The sequence below is a fragment of the Curcuma longa genome, chromosome 11 (assembly GCF_044706935.1).
Source record: "Curcuma longa cultivar G26 ecotype Majalengka, Jawa Barat chromosome 11, ITB_CL_G26_1.1, whole genome shotgun sequence".
In the NCBI taxonomy this organism is placed as follows: domain Eukaryota; kingdom Viridiplantae; phylum Streptophyta; class Magnoliopsida; order Zingiberales; family Zingiberaceae; genus Curcuma; species Curcuma longa.
The window spans coordinates 9,122,091-9,145,397 of record NC_133871.1 but is presented as its reverse complement, the minus strand read 5'-3'; the positions used below and the strand labels follow the sequence as shown (position 1 = coordinate 9,145,397).

General features: G+C 39.0%; 3 protein-coding genes across 3 annotated transcripts; 1 reads left to right on the top strand and 2 right to left on the bottom strand.

Annotated features, from left to right (window-relative positions):
• Positions 1 to 6,493: 6,493 nt before the first annotated feature.
• LOC141841158 (peroxidase 4-like) lies at positions 6,494 to 7,875 on the bottom strand. The gene is made up of 4 exons (XM_074729284.1): positions 7,654 to 7,875; positions 7,368 to 7,559; positions 7,103 to 7,268; positions 6,494 to 6,976 (listed from the first exon to the last, which is right to left on the bottom strand). The coding sequence occupies exons 1-4, from the start codon at positions 7,873 to 7,875 to the stop codon at positions 6,579 to 6,581; spliced, it is 978 nt and encodes a 325-aa protein (XP_074585385.1). The 3' UTR covers positions 6,494 to 6,578.
• Positions 7,876 to 9,502: 1,627 nt separating this feature from the next.
• LOC141840854 (uncharacterized) lies at positions 9,503 to 12,879 on the bottom strand. Its single transcript, XM_074728934.1, has 11 exons — positions 12,631 to 12,879; positions 12,424 to 12,486; positions 12,269 to 12,327; positions 12,115 to 12,181; positions 11,986 to 12,031; positions 10,620 to 10,706; positions 10,488 to 10,519; positions 10,346 to 10,409; positions 10,169 to 10,263; positions 9,865 to 10,086; positions 9,503 to 9,725 (listed from the first exon to the last, which is right to left on the bottom strand). The coding sequence occupies exons 2-11, from the start codon at positions 12,466 to 12,468 to the stop codon at positions 9,567 to 9,569; spliced, it is 876 nt and encodes a 291-aa protein (XP_074585035.1). The 5' UTR covers positions 12,469 to 12,486; positions 12,631 to 12,879; the 3' UTR covers positions 9,503 to 9,566.
• Positions 12,880 to 22,394: 9,515 nt separating this feature from the next.
• Positions 22,395 to 23,108, top strand: LOC141838695 (abscisic acid receptor PYL4-like). Its single transcript, XM_074726245.1, has one exon. The coding sequence runs from the start codon at positions 22,395 to 22,397 to the stop codon at positions 23,025 to 23,027; it is 633 nt and encodes a 210-aa protein (XP_074582346.1). The 3' UTR covers positions 23,028 to 23,108.
• Positions 23,109 to 23,307: the final 199 nt, after the last annotated feature.

The following is a 23,307-nucleotide window of genomic DNA, read 5'->3' as shown; positions in this document are numbered from 1 at the left end:
TTGACCTCTCTGCATCTTTTTTCCGAGCTACTTGCTGCTGAGTCATCTCAATAAGCAAAGCTCGGTCTAACGTCTCTTTGTAGGAACTAACAGGAAAACCCATCATTCTGACTCGGATATAGGTAGTCAATCCTTGGGTGAACTGGAACATCCGATCACTATCCAGAGCTACTAAATGCAGATAGAACTTGGCAAGTCGCGAGAATTCTGTGTTATACTCCATGACTGAATGGTCACCCTGCTTATAATTCAGAAACTCTTGGTGCCACGCCAAATAGAAGGCTGCTGAGAAGTACTATGACTCAAAAGCCTCCCTGAAAGCTCATCATGATATATCCTGCTCTCCGAAGATCGTCCTCTGCGTCTTCCACCACCTGACAGCCTAATCACGGAAGTGGTAGATAGCTAATTTAGCTTTCTCTATATCAGTACTCGTGATGTAGTTGAAGGTATCTGTCAGGCTTTCTAACCAGGAATGTGCCACCCATGGATCAGATCCCCCATGAAATAGTGTAAATCGATCGCTTACTGACTTTGCCAGCATCGATATCCGGCTCTTATCCACAGTCCTACTAGTAGTAGCCGGTACTGGGTCCATCAACGATATTTCCGGAATTTAAGAAATCTACCCCACAATTGGAGAATTACGGTTCTGCTCCCAATTGTCTAAAACATCCTCAATTCTCTCCGTCTCTAGAAACCTAGTAGGTCTCCTCCGTGGCCGACCACGTGCTCGGTTTTGTACAGGGGCCATAATATCACCTGATATGATAAGTACCATTAATTTCTAAAATTGAATCAGATATGAAAAATAACTTACAACCGCTTGGAGAGATCATGCCGCTGTCCATCCCATCTCACAGTCTAGATTGAGTAAATCAAAAATACATACAATAAAAATCCAAAAAAACAATACGGACTTTGCAACCTAGGACCCAACTAGTATGTTCTGATACCAAACAGTTGGTACCAGATAGACCCAAAAATCCAATGACAAATCCACAAGAATCCTAAACCCTAGTTCTAATACCAAAATAATTGTCACGTCCTGGGAGGCGGCCGTCCGAAAAATTTCGACAGTATCTCCCCTAGTAACAATCCAACTCTTTCTGATACACGGTGATATAAAAGGCCCACATAACCAATACTAATACAACACACATGAATAGACTACTGGCTACAACATTAAAGGCCAACACGGCCACAACAACATATCCAACACATGCACATACAATCACATAACTACGAAAATCGTAAAACACTACGATAGTGCTCACAACAAGCAACGATAAAACTCCATAAATCTATAATAATAGAAATACCACAATAGAAAACTACTAAGGTTCAAGTCCACACGAAGTTGAACATAAGTTCAAAACCACCCTCTAAAAGGATCTAAAACACTACGAAAATAAAATGACAAGTAGTCCACAACGCATAAAAATGAATATAACCCCAAAGAACATAAACAACGTGACTCCTCCTACTGTGAGATAGAGCAATCTGGCAGAACTCCAAGCTTCCAAAAGACATCCTTACCTGCTACTTGGGGAGAAAACAAGAAAAACCCCAAGGTATGGGTGGTGAGTATACAATACCTAGTGGATACTAGAATGAAAGTGCATAACCACATGTATACATAATGAAACAACATGATAGCATACGATACACAATGAATAAGATCAATATGATACAATAACAACAGATATCAAGCAATACAAACAATCTTATGGGAATCAGTGCAACAACCACAGTCATGTGCAACAAGTGCAATGATAATAAATGCAGAAGACAACTACCAACAAACGTATGCATATATAGAATGCATGATCACTGTCTGCACTCGCCACCCCCAGACACTCACCTAATGCAGTGAACTGGGGCACACGACAGGAAAGCTGAACATGCTTCATCAACAAACCACTACTAATCAAGTGAGGAGTGGGCAGGATCAGGAGGGCTATCTAGCCAATTCTGGTTGCACCCAACTTAACGCAACAATTGCTCTCACTCTTGTGCCACTATCATACAGTGTCAAGTGAGGTCAACAACAACAATGATCGACACACCTACTTCTATCATGTATATGTCATGATGCTCAATTCAACAGTTAGGCCTATATCTAATCAGACATAATCAACATCAACTAGAACAGAAATAAAATACGACTGTATGAAAGTATCAAGATCAATCAACAGGGTATTAAACAACAAGGTAACAATGATATCAACAAAGTAAATAGCAACGGAAGCACTTACGAATAGACCTGTGTTGACCAAGCACAGGAGTACCCACCTGATCTGATGAGCGTCGATAAAAGAACCCCAAAAATACTCCTAATATGTAACAGGATCAACAGTCAAGGTCCTGCAATTATATTAACAACATCCACTAAATACTAGATTGTATTTTAACTTCTACAACAAATTAAACCCTAATCAAAACTAGAATTAACCTTAATCGGATCAACCCGAATCAGATCCGTCAACAGGTCCAACCAACCTGACCAACCAGATCCCGATTCAATTCATGTTAACAAGTTAATTTCACTACAATTGATCACCTAAATCAATTAACTTTAACTTAATCAACATAATTAATCCAATTGTTCTATTTATCCTACAGGAGCAAACAACCCTCATATAATCCACAATAGATCCATAAATTCCTAGTTGAATTCAACACTCAACAAATCAATTCAATAGACACGAATAGATCCAACAAAAATCGGATCTTAATTCCAACGAAGTTGAATAGATCAAATGGAATTTATACAACCTGCCAAGACCGAATCTACCAAACCTGACCATCCCTTGCAAGCAACAACAAAGAAAATCTAGATCCAACAGAACCCCCACATAATCCAAACGAATCCATCTACTGTTCTATCACAACAACAACACAAATCTAACCATATTCAGGACTTTTACCTCAAATCGGCACCAAGACCAGCTTCAGTTCCTCCACCACCGTCCACTCCACCAAATTCTTCAGCAAACCAACCTAAACTCATTCAACAGATCCAACCAACTCAACATCAACCGACAATCCCCATGAATCCAAACAGTAAACACAGAATCTCACCTTAGTTTTGCAGCCTAGGAATTTGCTTAGCCCCGATTCTTGGACTCGCAAGAGAGCGAGGCAACGCTCGAGAGTTTCCGTTCGAGAAGAAGGAAAATCGAAAGCGGTGGCTAGCTGCAGGCGTTGATGGTTCAACCTTGGGATGCGGCGACAGAGGATCGCGGTAGAGGAAAGCCCCCGATCGCGAGCTTGGCAGAGGGGAAGAATCACGGTCGAACACCAACAAAGGGACGCGACACAGCGAGCAATGAAGGCAGTGTCACGCCGGGGGAAAAGAAGGAGATGGTGTTGTAGGGTTTCCGCAAGACGATGAACAGAGGAGGCCCTGTTTTTATCGCGTAAAGGAACAACAGTGCGACTAGGGTTTTTCTGCACGAACCAGGTGAAAGAAGCCAAACCGGATTTAAATTTCAGGGTTCACTGTAGCGAAGCAGCGAGTTACTATAGCAAACTGTAGGATCGAAAACACGCTAGAGGGGGGGGGGGTGAATAGCGTGTTTGCACGCTTTTCGATTTTTCGAATAAACCCGAGTGCGGAAGCGGAAGCAGTTAAATAATAAGTGCGGAAGCAGAAACAGAAAGAAAGTAAAGACGAGTTGACACGGTTTGTTTTTACTTGGTTCACAGCGCAACGCTGCTACTCCAAGGCCCACGGTCCTTGACCGTTTACGTTGGGCAATCCACTAATTCACTTGCCCCTTTCCGGCAGCAAGTGTGTCGAAAATCCGATTACAAAACTCAAGTGCAAAGAATAAATAGAATGTAATTACAACGTTAATTTTTGTTACCAAACTTTCGCTCCCCGGAGTTTGATTTCGGCGTCTCGGTGTTCGGAACAGTAGCTTGAATCAGGCACAGCACCGACGTCGAAGTTGGAAGTCACGGAAGCCGCGGGAACGGAGTTTGGAAGCTTTGGAATTGTTGAATCCGGCTGCTGCTCGCGGGTTCCTTATATAGCCGACCTGAGTCGACTCAGATGGAGATCTGGGTCGACTCCAGCGTGCGTGGCAGATAAAACTTTATCAGCTTCGTCGCTTATCCCTCCTGAGTCGACTCTGATCACGTTCTGGGTCGACTCCAGTCGCGGTGGCGGCAGCGGCGATAGGATTTGACTCTGGGTCGACTCAGAAGCTCACCTGAGTCGACTCCAGGCTGATCTGGCGGAGACCTCGACGCGCTGACTTCCGGATTCAGGCTGATTCGGCTGGAGTCGACTCCAGAGCCCATCTGGGTCGACTCCAGACCCGAAAAATCAAGTTTTTCGTCCGGAGTTGGCTTTCGTCGGGCTTTTCCTTCCTGCACAACAAGTTAGCTCAAATATAACATGTAAAGGATCAAGTCGGTTCACCGAACCAACTTCGAGTCTTAACTTCGGATCTCCGGTGAGATCCTGGGTTAGACCGGCGCCTACTGTTCCTCGTAGGAACGCGTCCTCACCCACTCCCTCGGGAGAATTTACCTGATGCCAACCGAGTCCTCCTGACCCGTTGGACTTGTGCTCGGCTCTGTCGTTGCCCCCCAGGACTTGAAATGCAACTGATCCTCCTGATCAGTCCATTCTTCTACTGCAACTTGGTCCTCCTGACCAAGTCCAGTCCTTCTGCAACTTGGTCCTCCTGACCAAGTCCAGACTTCTGCCTGGTGCACTTTGACTCTGCCAAGACTTCATGCCTAGCAGCACTAGGACTTAACCTGTTTTCTGCAAGCTCAATTCAACCTGGTTAGCCAAACCACATACTTAACTTGATCCTAGTTCCATAATCAAAACTCAGGTTTGATCTGCTAGTGCTTCCTGCACTAACAATCTCCCCCTTTTTGATTATGGCAACTTAAGGTTTCAAGTTAAGTTATAAATCACAACTTAAAGCAAGTATAACAATTCTGCATAAATAAGCTAAGTATAGAAATTCAATGCATGCATGTGTGTTACTCCCCCTGAATCCTTCACTCCCCCTTTTTCAAGTAACTTATGCTTTCTCTCTTTTTCAGAACAAACTTTTATCCAAAGATTTTAACTTGAAAATTTTTGAAAAACTTTTAACTTTGAAAAATTCAAAATTTTAACTTGAACCTCAATTCTCTCCCCCTTTGACATAATCAAAAATTATTTGGTTCTATTGGGTTGAGTCCAAGCTTAATAAATAATAAATATAGTTAGACAAAAAAATATTCCTTTGGGGCGAGTGTCCAACTTAGGTTTTAGCTATCTACTAGAAAGTAGTAGCTTGACCCAGTTAGCCAAGTATAAGTGTTTGATCCCAACTTAAAAGATTGTCTTTTTATTTTGGGACACTTAACTTGATCAATTGAAATTAGAGTCTAAGCTTTTTGGTTTGATGCACTGACTTAAAGCATCTGTTTTGCTTAGACTAGAGGCCTATACATCTCACACCGTTCTAAGTTTTAACAATCACAATCAAGGTATCTAGTGTGCTTTGTGAGATGTCCACCTAGATCTATAGGTACATGCTTTCTAGGGGGTTTGCTTCTAGTCTAAGGCAAAATCTCCATTTACTTAACTTTGAAAACTTGTAAAAAGAAATAACTTTTAAAAACATACCAAGTTTTTGAAAATCCATTTTGAAATGTACTAATAATAGATTTGAAAAGCATGAATTTTTGAAAACAAATTTCTTTTTCCTACTCTACTAAACATAAACCTAGTTTTCTTCTAAGTATACTAAACTCGGATTCAGGTAAAGGTTTAGTAAAGATGTCAGGCTAAGTTTGACTTTGACTCGACATAATCGAGTACAATTTCTCCCTTAGCAACATGACCCAAGAAGTTACGAACACGCTGTCAAAATTTGACGATGATCCAACGGTTCAACTCCGGCAAACTGAGTTTTTCCAAGACTACGCTGGAAAAATCTGCAAACCTTTCTCTCTCTCCTTTTTTCCTCTCTCGTTGCTTTGCTGCCGCTTTATTTTTCTCTCGCCACTTGCATGCGGCGGCTGCCTTCCACATTAAAAACCAATTAAAGTGGGCTTTTACCCTAAGCCCAAGTGTGGCCCATGTGGAGGGACCACAACATGTGTTAGATATATATGCATCAATCCCTTCTTGTAGATTTATCATTTTGGTCCTAAACTATGGTATTTTTTTCCCTTTTATTCACGCTTTGTTTAATTACTCTTCTTTTGGCTATATAATTAATCGTTTACACTGTACATCACCTGGTCCATTTCTCAAATTTGAACTCACAATCAAATTTTGCTAACTCAAATTATACAACATTGGATTCAACATTATTTATGCAACACTTAGGATCACAACACGTACAGTGAAACAAATTAAGTATAAAACACAAGGCGTAATTCAGACAACTGATCACGGAGCAAAGAAGATGAAAACACTTGAAACTGAACGCGACTTTAAGGAATTACAACAGCTCTTGATCGAGCGCAATTTAGATAACTTAATTAAGCAGCATTATTTAGGCAGCAGCTTCAACGTGGCCCGTTCATGCATGGATGCCCTAAACATTAATGAATTAATTCATCTTCCTGCAGTTCTTCCTAATCTCGCCCTTCTTGCCGGTCAGCGGCCGGATGTCGGACATCTTGATCATCCCCACGACGAAGTCGTTGAAGAAGGCAGCGGTGTTGCCGGAGTAGTACTTGACCAGGGGCACGCTGTTGCTGCCGATGGTTTTGAAGAGCTCCTGATCGGAGTGGAGGAGGCCCTTGAAGGCGACGAGGTTGTTATAGTAATCGTTGTTGAACACTGTCGGAGTCTGCAGGTCCAACGGTGCCAGGATGCTGTCGCCGGAGCCAACGGCTCTGGGGCAATACGCCTGCCTCATCTTCGCGAAGGAGCTGTCGATGTCGGTGTCGTTGTAGATATGGTCTCTGAAGTTTAAGCACTGCGCCAGGCCTATCGTGTGGGCACCTGCACGTTGTTGTATATATATAATAGCAATAATTAACGTCAAAATTAATATGATCGATCTGATAAAACATGGAGATCGATCGATCTAGGCTCAATTTGAGAAAACTAATCAGTCAAAAGTAAAACCAGAAAGCGCGATCAGGTCTCCGAGTGAGAGCCCCTTCCTCGCGAAGGAAGCAGTAAGATTGGCAAGGGAGAAGAAAGGCGGTGGAATTTCCCTGTTTGCTTTTTTGAAACTCGCCTTCCTCGAGTCCCTTCTCCCCAGCTTCACCTCCCAGTCAGGCCCTCCCAACTTGAATAGTTTATGAAATTAAAATTAATAATTATTAGTAGCTATAGCTACGTAAACAGTAGTTTATTTTAAAATAATCAATGTAATTACGATACTCACAATGACAACAGAGTCCCTTGCAGTAATTGCCAAGATATCGGCACAGGACACAACCCCAGGGCACACCTTCTCCACCGCCGCCTTGATCTGATCGACGACCTCGAAACCCCTGACGGAGTTATTGTTTGGCTTCGCCGTCTTCTCCCCTCTAAAGGTCGGCGTGTCGTCTAACAACAACGATGCATCACAACCCTATATATCGTACAAAATTACTAAAGTTAATTGACTTAAGCTAGTAATTGGAGAAGGACCAAATCGATAGATGATCACAGTCATCGATTATTACTAGAACAAAACAATCATGGAAGAGGAGGCGAAGCAGGGAAGCTCCCATCCGCCTCTCCTGTTGGATGGCGGATTGGACTACCGATCTCACGGTGTCAAACACTTGGGGACACGACCTGCCGTAGAAGTCCGTGGAGAGCTGCGGCGCCGGCCACGCCCCGCTGTGGGTGAGGAGGAGGAAGAGTAGAAGAGGCAGAGAAGGAAATAAGAAGTTGGAGGCCATGGCACACAGTATAGCTAGGACTTAGCTTGTGAATTGAACGATGAAGAAGTTTGCATGGGAACATATATTCATGTAACTGGTGGAGATCATTATATATAGAGGGAGATGTGAAGGTTCGATCTCTTGAATATAATTAATGGATGATCACATTATTTACATGGTATAAAGGGCGATGATACCTGCTACTTTGGATTTGTATGCATTTGGCGTACGTATATAATTAATACCATTAGAGCGAGCTAGCGTGCATTATGTTATAGCTTGAATGAGTTGTGATATTGACTCTGTAAGCCAAGTTTAGATTAGTAATTAAGAGACGACGTATGCAATTAATTAATTATGTTGCATGTATATATATATATATATGCATTAATTGTCAACTGCGCTCGTTGTCGACGGTTTGGTTTATGTATACAAGAATACAACAGCCCAACCGAACCGACCACGCCATCACATCTCAATAGGTTTATAATTATATATATTCAACAATCAATATATAGCTAGCAAATCATCATTTTAAAATGGATGGTCCATCAATTAATTAATTAATTCATGATTTCTTTTCTTACCAAATCTGTCGATCGAAGATTTAATTTAATTAGTTAAAAAAAGGTTGTATTTTACCACTTCAACCGGGACGATCGATGACTTCCAGCTGGGCATGCGTTGAAGCCGTCAATTTTATATGATTTTAAACATACTTATACGGCTAATAGTCAAAGCTACTTGCAAGGACTGAACCATATAACATCCGCACCACCTGATCTGGTTCAGTGAATTCCCAATCCCAAAGTAAGATTGAGTTGACTACTGTAAATTAGATATTATTACAATGGATAAGAATTGAATCTAAATGAAATTAAGAAAAATATTTTTTCTATCAGGATTAATTATAATTTTTCAATTTACTTTTTCACATATAATCGTAATACCGACCTAATGAGATCATTGAGATAACAAATTACACTTATGCTACAATGGTTCAGTGAATTCCTTGATGAGAAGCAAAATAAATAAGAAACTGCTCGTTGACTAGTGTTCCAATGTTATATAAGTGCAGTTGACTTAATAATGCTTTTATTCTATGCATGCACGTTGGCAGCGTTCGGATTGATAAAGTTCTATACAATTTTAGGGCAAATATAATTGAGATGAACTGTAATGGCATTGGGAATTCTTAAGAGCTAATTAAGATTGTTCAGCGAACTTAACCATGCCAACAGTAAACGTAATAGTTTGATCAATTCTTGCAATTGCGAAGAAATCTCACCAGTTTAAATTAATAAGCAATAAACTAAATGTTTTCGATCGGACACTTGGACGTCCAAATTGATTAAGTCAGAGTAGGTTCGATTTGAGTCAAAGAGTGGTATTTTAGTGGCTCTTTCTTCGTTAACAAGGAAGTTAGGTAAATCTCAAAGACTAAACAAAAGGAGAATTTGGTGAAATAATGAATATTTAGCTTTCCTCCTTGATCCAGATCATCAATCACATGAACAGGTCCTGTAGCTTGTTAATTTTAGCTACCTTGAATTTTTTGTATATAAAAAAAAATCTTAAAGATTTCACTTTGACACATAAGGACATTACATTTTTTCTTTAAAAAAAGTAATAACACATCTCAATAAATAATCAAAGGAATAAGTTTCCACTTCTGCAATAAGTATCCTTGATTGGAGTTTATTGGGTTGCTAATGTAACTCCAAATCATCCATGTCGTTCAGGAGAGAATCCAAATCCGGAGTTACAACAAGACGCGTATCAACCTCACCTAACGCGCAGCAATGCTTCTCTTTGGTATTAATGGCCACCACTGCTTGAGAAAATGCAATTTTTTGACCAGGAGAAATCTGCAAAGCACGTATAATTGCTTAATAATTAGCAAGAACTTATCTGGAAATAAAGTATATTCATACTTTTCATAAATGGAGTCTTGATTATCATAAACATTCAAAAATAAACATATGTTGTGTATATAATGAAACTCACATCATAAAGCACATCTCCTAGCTGCATCTTCACTTTTCCACTCTTGTAGACCATAATTTTCCCCATACGTCCTGCTGGGAGTTCTAATTTGGCGCCATTCTTGGATGCACGGTCTCTCTTGGAAGCGGCATCTTCAACGTTGGTGCCTGCAGAAGGTTGCTGTCCTAGCGGAAGATTTACAGGCAACTGTAAAAGGAGCATCTGTGTATCTTCTTTCTTTTGCTGGCATCAGTGACATTGACATCATGCTGATTAGATAAATGCAATGTATTTGGTAGAATCCGAGCTATAACAAATAAAATACCATCAAATCAAGCTCTAGAGCTGGATTAATTTGAGTCTGATCAAAAGCCATGTTAGCTTTAGCTGCCTCACCAAACTCCTCTTCATCGAGAATTTCTGAAACAAACAAGCAATGCAGCTGAAAGTAAATTGCTTTGATACATCATTGCCTTAAGACTTTAGCAGACTAATTATTTACCTGGGTTGCCTGAGAAGGGCCTTCTTAGCGGAAGTGTAGTAGGATAATAGGAATTAGTATAATCCTGGGAAAACAACAGAAAATAAGTGGTTGATTAATCTATAAAGACAAATTTAGTTGCGAGTACTGCTTTGTTGCTCACCCAGGGCTCAACATATTCTTTTGGCAGCGACGCTGATGTACGTAAATCCAGAAAATGTATAAAAATGATCTTCAGTGAATTTATAAAAGAAGCTTGAGAAAAAATTGAAAAATTATATAAATCAAATGGCACCTGAATTCTGGCTTCCTGCAAGGCCGCCCTTGGGGAATGACCTTACCGTGGAACCTCCTTGGCCAAATGCTACTTCGGATGGGCCATCTGCAATAAGAAAAAAGATAGTAAGCATTGTGGAGCACTTCATTGTCCATCTACATTCTGAAAGTAGCAGTTTGTGGTTATGAAGAAGGAATTACACTACCACTGCTGGTTTGTAACAGCAAAAGAAATTTTACTGCTCGCAAAGGAGTACAAGAACTTCATCACAGACTACTCTTTAGGGAAGGAATGAAGAAGACCTACTCCATGAGAAAAATAATAGATTTGGCTAATAAATAGACTATATATTCTTCTAATTTCTCAGGGTGATATCAAAATTAGTTAAAGATCCTACATGGATTGTAACACAAATTAAGAAAACTGAGAGGATGGCCAAGACAATCTTTTAACATTAATAAAATATCTGGAAACTTCTGCATCATCTTCTGCACTATCATTCAGGACATTGCACTTCATCCAAAATCAATGAGTCTTTCTTCAACAATTTATGTGGCATGCTTGGAAATTACTAGATAATAAATTGGAAGCAAGAGCAAGCCAAAAAAAGAAAAATCCAACGTACATCACTTGAGTTGTTGATGATCAAAGATACAAGGCATACAAAAAAAGACCCTTCTTTTGTAAGACCAAAGTGAACTTCTTTCTAGCAAAAGCATGAATAACTCAAAAAAAAAAAAAAACTCCCCCCTTCCCCCTACAAGGAAACACAAACTAGGCAATATGTCCCTTCACACTTGTAAATGAGATGTTTTGTTTCTCCTGGCATAAGTAGATTGATATGCATGATAAATTCTTACAACCAAAAAAACTTATAATGAAATGTTATGACCTCACGAGTTGCTGAAAAAAATTCTTAAGTGAAATTTGAAAGTCATTCCCAGCACAAACTAGGTCAGAGTAATGATACATAATGCACATAAACTACAGAGCTATTCACCAGACAGATTTCAGTATACAGTATGCCCTTGAGGATGTGCGGAAAAGTATGCCATAATTTTTTTGAATAAAACTCGCCAAAGATTGCATAAGAACATCAAACAATAAAGCAAATTAACTGCTGGAAAAGTATGTCTGACAGATATTCTCATGTTTTGGCTAAAATTCAGTTGTTCCTACAATGGCCAGATTTTATTACCAAATAACTAGACAAATGTACTATGTATCGACTCTAAACAACCTAAATCTCAAAGTTATTCTTTGAACATATAAAATATTAGCATATTACACCCTATACAAAAAGAAATAGCAAATAATAAAAATTCTAGGACAATGATTTGCCTCATCCTTAATAACAGAAGATTTATCACATTAGATGTCTTACCCTTTTTATCAATCTTAGGGGTTCTCTTTACAAATCCATCGCTTGCCTGTGAAACACATGTCCAAATGCATTTTTCCTGAATGTCATGTTTAACCAACATAGGTGAGTCAACTTTCAGTCAACAATTACCTTTGCGCGGTTTAGCTTTGAAAGCAGTTCCTTGTCGACAGTATCTTCCTTATTTTCGGTTTTCTCCCTTCAATCAATAGCACATATGTTGGATAAAAGAAAATGACAATGATAGGGCTTCTAAAATTTAAAAAAAAAAAACTTGATAGCATACGTTTTAACCGCAACAGCCTTTGGTGCCTTCCGAGGAGGTATTTTGGGAGTAAATTTCATCTGCTTAAAGGAAGCTTACGCATTAATACGATCTAAACACAGAATTTGATTATCCAGAACTTTTCTGAGCCAAAGGAAACAAAATAAAATTTCTACCTTTCTGGTAGGAACATTAGAAGCATCATTCTGCTCTTCCTTCATTTGGTATCCGATATAATTCTGGACAGAAGCAAAGAAAAATATAGGGGCTGAATGCCGTAATATAAACATTTTTCACAAGATACAGATATTGAGGACACAATGTAGGGTAAATGGCATAAAAAAGAATAAAAAATCAATCTTTTGATACGGGAAGAAGAGTACCTACTATCGGTCGGTGCGATTGGACAGTGAAGAGGAGAGAGCTTCTGCCGCCTTTGCTCGCAACACGCACGCCCACCCGAGAGGAGAATAAAACAATTCTAGATCCTCCGTTCAATGCTGCTCGCGTGTACAGGAGGAGATGAGAGGATGTCAATAGCGCAAGGAGGCAGCAACGGCGCCGAGGTGCCTGCGTTGGGAGAGGCGGCGTCGCTGGGTAGTAGCGTCGTGAGGTTGCGGCGGCAGCGACGCGGCGGCAGCGACGCGGCGGCGCGAAGAAAGGAAGTTAGGGTTGGAGCGGGGAAGGATGAAACAGGCGGGGAAGAGTTAATATTTAATGGGTTGTACTTTTGCAAAAAGGTCCAAACTTTATTAGGAATCACAAATAGATTGTTTGAAATTTTCAATAATACAATCTCGTTCATCTTCTGAATGCGAACACGAATATGATTAATTTAGCCTAATTTAATATAAGGATAAACATACCATCTAAATGATTTCTATTCTGTTTCTGTTATTGGTTCTTAACAATCAGATCTAGTAAAAAACTAATTAATTTGTGCCATTTTGTTGATTCAACAATATTTTCTTCTCCACCGAAGAGGCAAATCAGTGCCAAGATAATTGAGTTTTCCCTGTAATAATCATCCGGTAATGGTGAATTGGGACCATTTATTTCTGGAATAAAAATCAGCTCCAATGATTACAAAATCATCTTAGAACTCGACATTTGTTTTTGACATCAAAGTTACCTCATTCCTATAGTTCTTCTTCTGTATTTATGCATCGTGGTTGACATTAGAATGTTTCTTTTGGCTTGTATAATGGTGTTTCCATGGTGAAAGTTATTATGTAAATTTATGATGAATAATAGCATGCTAATGTAGAAGCTCACTTTGGCAGTTCATCCTCAGTGGCAGAATCTCAACATTCTACTGTATTTGCTGCTGGAATAAATCGATGAGGGAAAGGCATGTAATGCAGTAAGAACTAGAATACTTCCAGTAGCAACTGATAACTCTGCAATCTTCGCAATATGGTTCTTCATTACTTACAAGACAATGTTCTTGAGCTCCCTAAAGTCCTATTACTTCGTTGATGAAACTTAGATTCTAGTCAGAGTATTGCTGATGATGCTTTGCGTCTCTGTATTTTAGGGGTAGCAGAAGAGGGAGAGGAATCGAAGAGCAATCTTTCTGCAAGAGACATTTACAAAGTAATCGTAAAAGTTGTTTTTTTTTTTTTACTTTCTTTTATTTCAAAAGGTACAATGAAATCAACCCTCCTTGATTACATCAACTCTCCGGATCGTATGATTGAAATAAACAGGGGCCTGTTGAATTTGCACATCGAACATTTATCCATCGCAAGCTTTTGAGCTTCCTCACAACCTTTTTACTTTCTGCTAATTTAGGAGGAATTAAAAATTTCCACCAGATAAGCAGTTTATGATCTTAATCGACCATCTACAAATCCAAGTCTCTGCAAGTCCTTGTATTATTAAGCGTACTCATCAATTTTGAAGATGAACAAAGCTGCGAGTTTCTGGTACCTTGAAGGTCTGCTTCCAATCTGCTTTGACGCCATCTACTTACGTAACCTGACCATCACACTTGCTTTTCCATTTTCACCGGTAATATCCAGTGATTTTAGAAGAAATGAAAAAGTGGAGAGGAACTTAGATGACAATCTTGAATCAAATCCATAGTTGAAAATGAAAACAGAAGAGGCAACTAACATAAGCCAAAAAAAATGATGGTGTGAAGTTCCTTGCACTGAAAACAATCTACAAGTTACTAATGCTGTGAGAACAACGAACTTGTTTTAGCATCCAGGAAGTAGCAGTAATACTACGGGAAAAACAAAATAGTGGATCAGTATTTACCAATCTTTTATTTGTGACAGTATCAAGAATCCATGAAACTCAGGATAGATAGCACGATAGGCAAACAGGATTTCTGAAATTTTTGAAATTTCGCCATCACCCATGGCGCTATCCCTCCTGAGCTTCACAGATTCTCAATACTTCTGCCCTCGCCAAGTAGTAGCACTTAGTTTGAAGATAATTAATGGTGGAAGTTTCAGAAAGGGTAGCAGAAATCACTCAGGAAGGGAGAGGAAGAAATGGGGATGAAGAAATCATGCGGCCTTTGCGGTGAATTTATAGTGGGATAGCTTGAGTGGATACTGGGAAGTGTGGTGTGGATTCGAGGGGACCAAGACGAGACGTGACTCTAAATTTTTGGAGGAGGATACCAACCTTGACCTTAGCATATAAAACTATATAATCGATTTTATTGCAGAGATATACATAGAAGGAGGTCCTTGTCTTCTTCCTTTTTTTTATTTTCTATGATATTATACTTGTGATCACTGCTGCAGTCGTTGTCCTAGCTCCTTCTGCAAGGTGCTACCACCACACAAGCTACTGGGAGAGAAAGGACTCGAGGTTTGAATTGGCAGAAAATAAAACTCCATCAATAATTTCCAGACGTCGGCAGGAATTCTCGGATACAATTATATTTTCCTTCGAAATATGATGAGAAAAAATCGAGATTACGAGCTTTCCTTATAGACTTGAAAAATGATGATTGAGACTAACAACAAAGAAGATGATAAACTCATGACCTCCTGACATAAGTTGTCAGGGTAGAATTATGACACTATAGTTCACTTGAATCCAATCGTAAAAATTTAAAATTTCATCTTTAATTTTTTAATTTTATTTTAAAATTTTAAGATTAATTATTTTAAAAAATTAATTTAAATTTTTTTCTTTTCTAAATGTGAGTTTAGATTTTATCTTTTTTATTTTTTTAATCTTTTTCGTTTCAATTTTTTCTTATTTCTTGTTAATTAAGTTCATGTAAAAAAATTAATTTAATAATATTTTTGACAGTGTCATTTATTTTATTATCTCCTTATATTTTTTTAAATTAACATAATTTAGATAATTAATTTTTTGATATTCACAATCGATCAACAAAATCAATACATCTCGTAGGATAATCGTTATCCCGTCCGACATCAGTTGATATTAGAGCTCTCAAATCCGATAGATCATCGTTGTGATCGTGACAGGCAGGTTCTGACTAAAAAAATCTCACACCGTGATCGTAGTACTCGAGATGAGATATTTCAAAATCTACAAAGACAACTCACAAAGTCATCCTAGCGTCTAGTGATGCAAGATTGTAATGGTCGTAAATTTTTTTATTCCATTTTTGAAAAATCCTTAATTTTCAATCGATGAGAGATATCAAAACGCAAGTTTGATTTTGAAGGATTCAGGATCAACCGCCCCACCACCTACAACTTCGAGATAACACCGGCTCCGCTACATCCCCCTTCCTCCTATGGCGGCGAAGATAACCATGAAGATGCGGACCTCGACAACATCGAGTACAATCATTTCTATTCTCCCGATCGTCCGATCACAGGAGGTGGCGGAGACAACGATAAGATCAAAATATTTTGTGATCCAATTTATGACGATACTGACGAAGAATAGATAGACCTAGACGAAGTTTTGATCGAATATCAGAAGCCCACTTTATCCGACGACAATCAACAATCTAGTTCATCTATCGACGAAATCTCGGTCTCCATCGTATCGTCTTGCATTGAATTAGCCCCCCAATTTATTCAACATGACGAAGACAAGATTAAATCAACTGGCGAGCTAATATATGACGAAATACTTTTATGGTGATGATTATGAGATTTTGGTCATTAATGAGATTCTAGATGACAAATTATCTGAATGAAATGCATGCTCAATAAAAGTACAACAACTGCCTAGAGATTTGACTGAGTTAATGTCAGAGGATCTTCCTTCCATTCTACCACTTACAAAACAATTATTGATTCATCAGCAACTGAGGACTTTTGATCTTGAAGATACTGTCCTAAACTCGAGGATGAGTTATTTTCAACCTGGAGCGTCTGATGCAAGAGCATCCAACAGCATGACTAGTTTATGTCATCTGATACAGTTATATTTCTCTCTGAAATATGACGAGAAAAAATCTAGACTATCAACCTCCCTTTTGGACCTTGAAAAATAACGATTGAAACTACTAATAAAGAAAATGATCAACCCATAACCTCCTAATTCAATTGACATAGTAGAATTAAAATACTATAGTTCACTCAAATTGAATCGTCAAAATTCTAAATTTGATCTTTAAATTTTTTTTTTATTTTAAAATTTTAAGATTATTTTTTTAGAAATTAATTTAGATTTTTTTTCTAAATGTGAGTTTAGATTTTTTTTTTGAGTTTAGATTTTTTTATTTTTAAAATTTTTTCCATTTTAATTTTTTTATTTTTAAAGATATTTAAATACTATTATAAAAAACAATTAATTTAATAATATTTTTGATATTATCATTTATTTTTTATCTTTTAATATCCTTTCAAATTAATAAATTTTAGACACGGTTATCCCATCGGACGTCATCTCCGATGTAAAGCAACACACCTGCATGCATCTCTTCTCGTCCCCTCCCCTCCCCTCCCCCATGAATCTTGCACGAGGGGTGGCGCCCAAAATGCGTGGCCATAGCCCCAAGGCGTTTTGACCAGATGTCTGGAGTATCCGGATCTCACGTTGAAAGTTAGTAGCTCCGCCTACCGGCTTTCGCATTAGCACACTGTTTATCTCATTTATTATCTTTGTCAATTCCTCCTGGATTTCTCTAACGCTTCCAGATTCTGGAAGCGTCGTAGTATTTGACACAGATGGTGAACAATAATGATTTTCTTCGCTTTCCAAGAAAAACAATTTTTTAGGCTTTTCCAGGGGCTGTACCTGTCTCTCTCTCTCCCCCATCGATCCAGAATCTCAGCTCATGTAAGGGACCATGGAATTGCTTCGCTTACAAGAATGGTCACTGGCATGTGGATTTGTTTAAAATATCGTAAACATTACGCTTATTCGCCTGTAGAAACTTGCATTGGTCCTTGTGAAAAGAATTTCCCTTGGGACTTGCTTCGGCTCCATTTTTCCCTGACTGTTTCTTTCTACTCTTCCTCCCTCTCCGAGGAGGACTACCCTAAACCTGATAGTCTGATACAGGTTAACCCTCTCCACTCTCCATCTATCTCTCTCTCTCTCTCTCTCTCTGCTGCTCCTACTGCTGCTGCTGTTCTACGACTACTCCTCTGCTCTGGACTAATACTGCCAAGCTAACTAAATGCGTGCAATTCCTTCTCTTCTCCTGCCATGCCATAATTTACGGGCGCGATTCTGGCCAAACTTTTTCATTATTGTGGGGTGGGGTAGTACCCTCGTCGTCAGGTTAATGTAGCAGCTGCAGATATCTATAACATCGATGTGATGACGCTCGCTTTTTCTCAGTCTTAGACCGGTAGGACTGCCCACCCGAGCAATCGCCGTGAATGGATTGACGCTTATTTATAGTCCCAAACTCTTTTTTTTTTTTCTTTCTAGCCTACTGCTAATCCTCTCCTCCATTCACGTCTCCTTTTTTACAATTTTTTTTCCTTTGATGTAAAAGGAAGGGAGTCGATCTTCGTTTCTGGAATTTGAGAATAGTTTTCTGAGGCATTTATCGACTAATTAAGTAGGTTGGTTTCTTTTTTCCTAGGAAATTAACACAGCAAAAATCAAAAGAGTTATCATGAAAGGGACGTTTCATCATCCTCTGCTGCAATTTCACTGAAGCAGTTTTTATCCTTGCTGTATTTAATGGAAAGTATCTGAATGAAAATATCTCTTTGATCATAATCGAGATAAGTGTGTCCATTTATTCGAGAAAAAGGACGCTTAACACAACAAAAAACCCCAAGGCAAAGTGCCTAACCGTGTGCCACACTCAAATAGAAAGTTTAACCCCTGGCCTGCAGTCCTGTCCTCCTCCGGCCATGGCCAGGCTCTGCATGAGTAATTGACTGGCAAACACTACACAGTTTTACTAGTTATTTTCCCCGATTTGGATTTACTTGGTGGTAAATCCAGGGCGCATTTATGAGGGGGCTTATGGTGTGAAGTGTTTGCAGATGTGATGCACTGATGCTGACTGAAAAACTTGAAGGTTATGGAATCGGGTACGCCTTGCACTTAATGGACTTTAAGGCCTTCATATTCAACTTGATTAAAGATCAACTTCAGAACCTGCCTTGGTCCGCTGTCATAAACCATCTGGCTGTCTTGTGTTTGCTACCTGTGCTTGAGAATGGGTAACAGAACAATAAACGTTGGCGATGTCAATAGTTGTGAGGGTACCTAACTTGTGAGCCCAAGCCCAAATCTGAAGATAGAATTATGTAAGATTTGATGGTTTCGTAATTAGATACAAAGAAACAAAAATAAGATCTAGGAAGACTATTGAGTCTCAAATATTAGCTACGATGAAGGATAGGACTTGAAAGCCACCTCCATAAGCCTGTTAATCATCCTTTAATATTGTTTTTTTTGTTGATGTGTGTAGCACTGAGATAGAGATTTTTTCTTTTGATATCGGATAGAATAGACTGTATTGATTTCGTTGATTAATTATGAATGTTAAAAAATTATTTTTTTAAATTTATTGATGCAAAAGAATATTAAAAAATAAAAAATAAACGATACTATTAAAAATATTATTAAATTAAAATTTTCAAAATTTTAAGATTTAAAAGAAAGAAAAAATATTTTAATAAATTTAAAATCTTAAAAATTCTAAATGAATTTAAAATTTTAAAATATAAAAATAAAACTTAACAAAGCTATTTTAAATATTAAAAGAATTAAAAAAATATTAAAAAAATAATAATAATCTTCAGATCTTTTGTATTAATTAGTCGTTCTTGATTGAAAAAATTCATCTTCGAATTTAAAATAGTATTAAATGGTCATCCAAAAAGAAGATTATCTAGGAAATTCTTGATGATCAAAGGTAATTTTATTTCCAAACTTTAAGTTGAAAAATAATTTCACACACATCAATTACATTTGTTGGTATTTCAACATGGACTCTGTTTGGAGAGACCATGTATGAGACTTTATCAAGTTTGTCTTCCCATCTTGTGAATTCCCTTCTGTAACAAATCCCTCAGTTGTTCAGTTTCCTCACGAGGCCAACCCTCAACAACAAACACATCCAAAGAGTAGCCATCATTTATTCAGAATGCATGCGCTTCTTAATATTAAGGCCAAACTCCTCAAGCAATATGAAGTCAGCTGCAAATTCAAAAACTTTGCTCTGTCATTAGTTGAAAAAGTGATCTCGTGCATTGGCCTGGGTAAATGTGCAGAGTTTGCATCCCTATTACCATCTTCAACAACTTACCGATTGGCTTCAAGAACAAGAGCCCCTAAATTAGGAGAAGAACCAAAGGCAGAGGAGGATAAATGCTGTGTTGGAAGTCAAAGACAGGCCTATTTGCAGGTTCTTCATTATTAGCTTCTACAGTAGATGTTCTAAAAAATGATAATTCCAGTAGCCACATATCTGGGGGTGGTTCGGCCCGGTCCCACGGAAGTTTCCCACCTATCACCAGGGTAAATCGGGAAGTGCATACGGCGGCCAATCCAGATGCCCAGCATCCTTTGATTGTGTTCCCCATTTGGAAGAAAATTTCTGCAAATACGCCGTAGCTAGGGATCGAACCGCGGGTTGAGTTACAATCCGGATGTCCTATCGTTGCACCATTGCCCCGGGGACTACAGTAGATGTTCTAGATTCCTCTTATTGTGTCTCAATTAACTTTGCTCTCACATGACCTTGCTGCCATCATCCAGCTCCAACTCCATTGTAGATTGTTGGGATCCATAAACATCGGATTCACAGATTTTGCGGAGCTCTACCACTGATGAGAAAATCCATAAGCAAGTGCACTCTCTTCTCAATGCCGCTTCTTGCTTGCTCAATAAGCTTGTTCCAATTTGCTCCTTTATTTGCAAACTGTCGTCCAATTATTCTCCCATCTTTAAACTTTCAAACTCTCTTTCGTGTTTAGCAGCATTTGCCTCTGAAGTGCTTGGTTTTCATCACGCATCCTAATTCTCCTTGCCTGAATCTGTGACTAGCTAGTGTATGCATGCACTTTAATGTGGTTGTTGCTATCAATCGGTGACTTAAGCGTAACCAATCCTTTCAAGCTTTCACCAGCAACCTCTACTGTCCCAGCAGCAGATACATAGGCGGGACGTCCGGAGGATCTAGGTTTCTTTTTTTTCCTCATTTCAAAATCCATATCTTTGTTAACTTATCATCGTGGTATACCGATCTTTGTTAACTTCGGTAATCGCCTCGATTTCATCTTCCTCGACCAATAAATCATTATTCTTTTGATTAGCAAATTTCCTATAGTTGATTGCTCTATGCCCCTATTCATCATGACCAAAACATATGAAAAGAGGTTTAGAATTAACTTGTGGTAATTGCTTAATAGAATACAACTCTTGAGGGTGAGCTAGCCAATGGTTTTGTTCGCTCTTAAACATTGGTTTTTGATTTTATGATTTTTCATCAACTAGGATATGTTAGGAATGCATCTTGCATCAACATATGAAGCGTTGAGATAGAGATTGAGTGTATTCAAAGGGGGAAAAATGATCTTTCATCATCTTTTTCATCTTCTCTCAATCTTATTTTGGCCTTGTCTTATCTGCCACGTGAGCATCACATTGTTCTCATCGTGTGGATGCTTAGTTTTTGAATTTAACGGTAATCAATTTCACTTTAACACAATCGAATACTTTCTCTTAATATAAAATTTTCTCCACTTCGTTAAGTCAATTAACGAATTTCTCGATCTGTGATCGTATCAGAAAATTTGAGAAGATCAATTGGAAATTCGATGTCTCCATACCACTCTTTTCGACCATGATTTTCGCAATTGTGATAGGAGTTTTAAAAAGTGGAAATAGAATTAAAATAAAAAAAACTTACAACCTTTAAAATTCTGTGCTGCCAAACATTATGATACCTTTGTGACTTATTTATATGGATCTTAAGTATCTTATCTTGAGAGTTATGATCACGATGCGAGACTTTCTTAGTCAGAATCTATCTATTATAACTACAATGACGACCATGCATGGGATTCAAAAAACTTTGATACCAATTAATGTCGGACATAATAGCGATTATCCTACGGATTATAATATTATATTAATTTCATTGATCGACTGTGAATGTCTGAAATTTTTCTATTGATTTGAAAGAATACTAACAAATAGAGAAATAAATAACTCTATCAAAAATATTATTAAATTAAAAATTTTATTTAAATAATAATTAAATGGTACTTATGTAGATAAAAAGAAAGAAAAAGTTTCTAATAGGAAGAAAAATATTTTAACAAACTCATAATATATCTTAAAAATTTTAAACGCTATTAAAATTTTAAAATTCAATAAATAAAAATACAAAAAAATATTTTAAATATTAAAAATCTAAAAAAAATAAATATTATCGCGAAAATTTGAAATTCTCATTCTCTTACGTCCCCTTTCCTCACTCCTGACGTATTTTGCCTGCCCCGTGCCCATTGGAATTCAGACCCAAAACCACTTACGCCCCTTGGATCGCCCTATTTGCTTAAACAAACCACCACTTGCTCAAACAGTCAAGGCAAACGGGCAATTAACTAATTCAATTGGTCTCCCATATTAATTAATTATCGAATTACTAAAGTTGCACCAAAGTAATTACTTTCACTGTGTCTAGCTATATGATTCGCATCCCATCCCCTTCTTCCCTCCCTGGCCTCTCTCTCCAGACGACCAGACAAAGACCAAAGACTCCGCCTCCGCCATGCCCCACGGTACCTCCCCCAAGCCCTCCCCCTCACTCCACCGCATCGCCTGCACCGGCAACGGAAACAGCAAACCCCTCTCCTTCCCCGCCGACGGTGCCGGTCACGCCCTCCCGGACTTCGCCTCACGGTACCACGACCACTCCGTGGGGGCCCACCAGTGCAGCTCCTCCCTGGTCCAGCGCGTCTCCGCGCCGGTGGCCAACGTCTGGTCCCTCGTCCGCCGCTTCGACCAGCCGCAGGCCTACAAGCACTTCGTGAAGAGCTGTCACGTGATCGACGGCGACGGCGCCGTCGGCACGCTGAGGGAGGTGCGCCTCGTCTCCGGGCTCCCCGCAGCTACCAGCCGCGAGCGGCTGGAAATTCTCGACGACGAGCGGTACGTGCTCAGCTTCAGGATCGTCGGCGGCGAGCACCGCCTCGCCAACTACCGCTCCGTGACCACGCTCCACCCTGCCGAAGGCGATGGCGAGTACGCGGGCACGGTGGTGGTGGAGTCCTACGTCGTGGACGTGCCGCCGGGGAACACCACCGACGACACGCGCGTCTTCGTCGACACCATCGTCCGCTGCAACCTCCAGTCGCTGGCCCGCACCGTCGAGAACAGCCTCAAATTATGCGGGAAGATTTGACTAAATCAACATCATCAATTCAAATCAAAGCTAATTAATTAATTAATTAAATTGTTCTCATATCTCCCCATTTTTGCTGCTCGATCGTGTTAATTCTCTTCTTCTACTTTTCTTTTCCTTGTAATTAATACCTTTGTGAATGACGACAAGCTTAATTAGTTCGTTCATATGTACTGCTCGATCAAACGACCACTCTGCTCGGTCACATGTTTGCTAAAAGCAACGCAGAGGCTGATATATATCACGAATTAAACAGTAGTAATTAATTAACAATAGATTT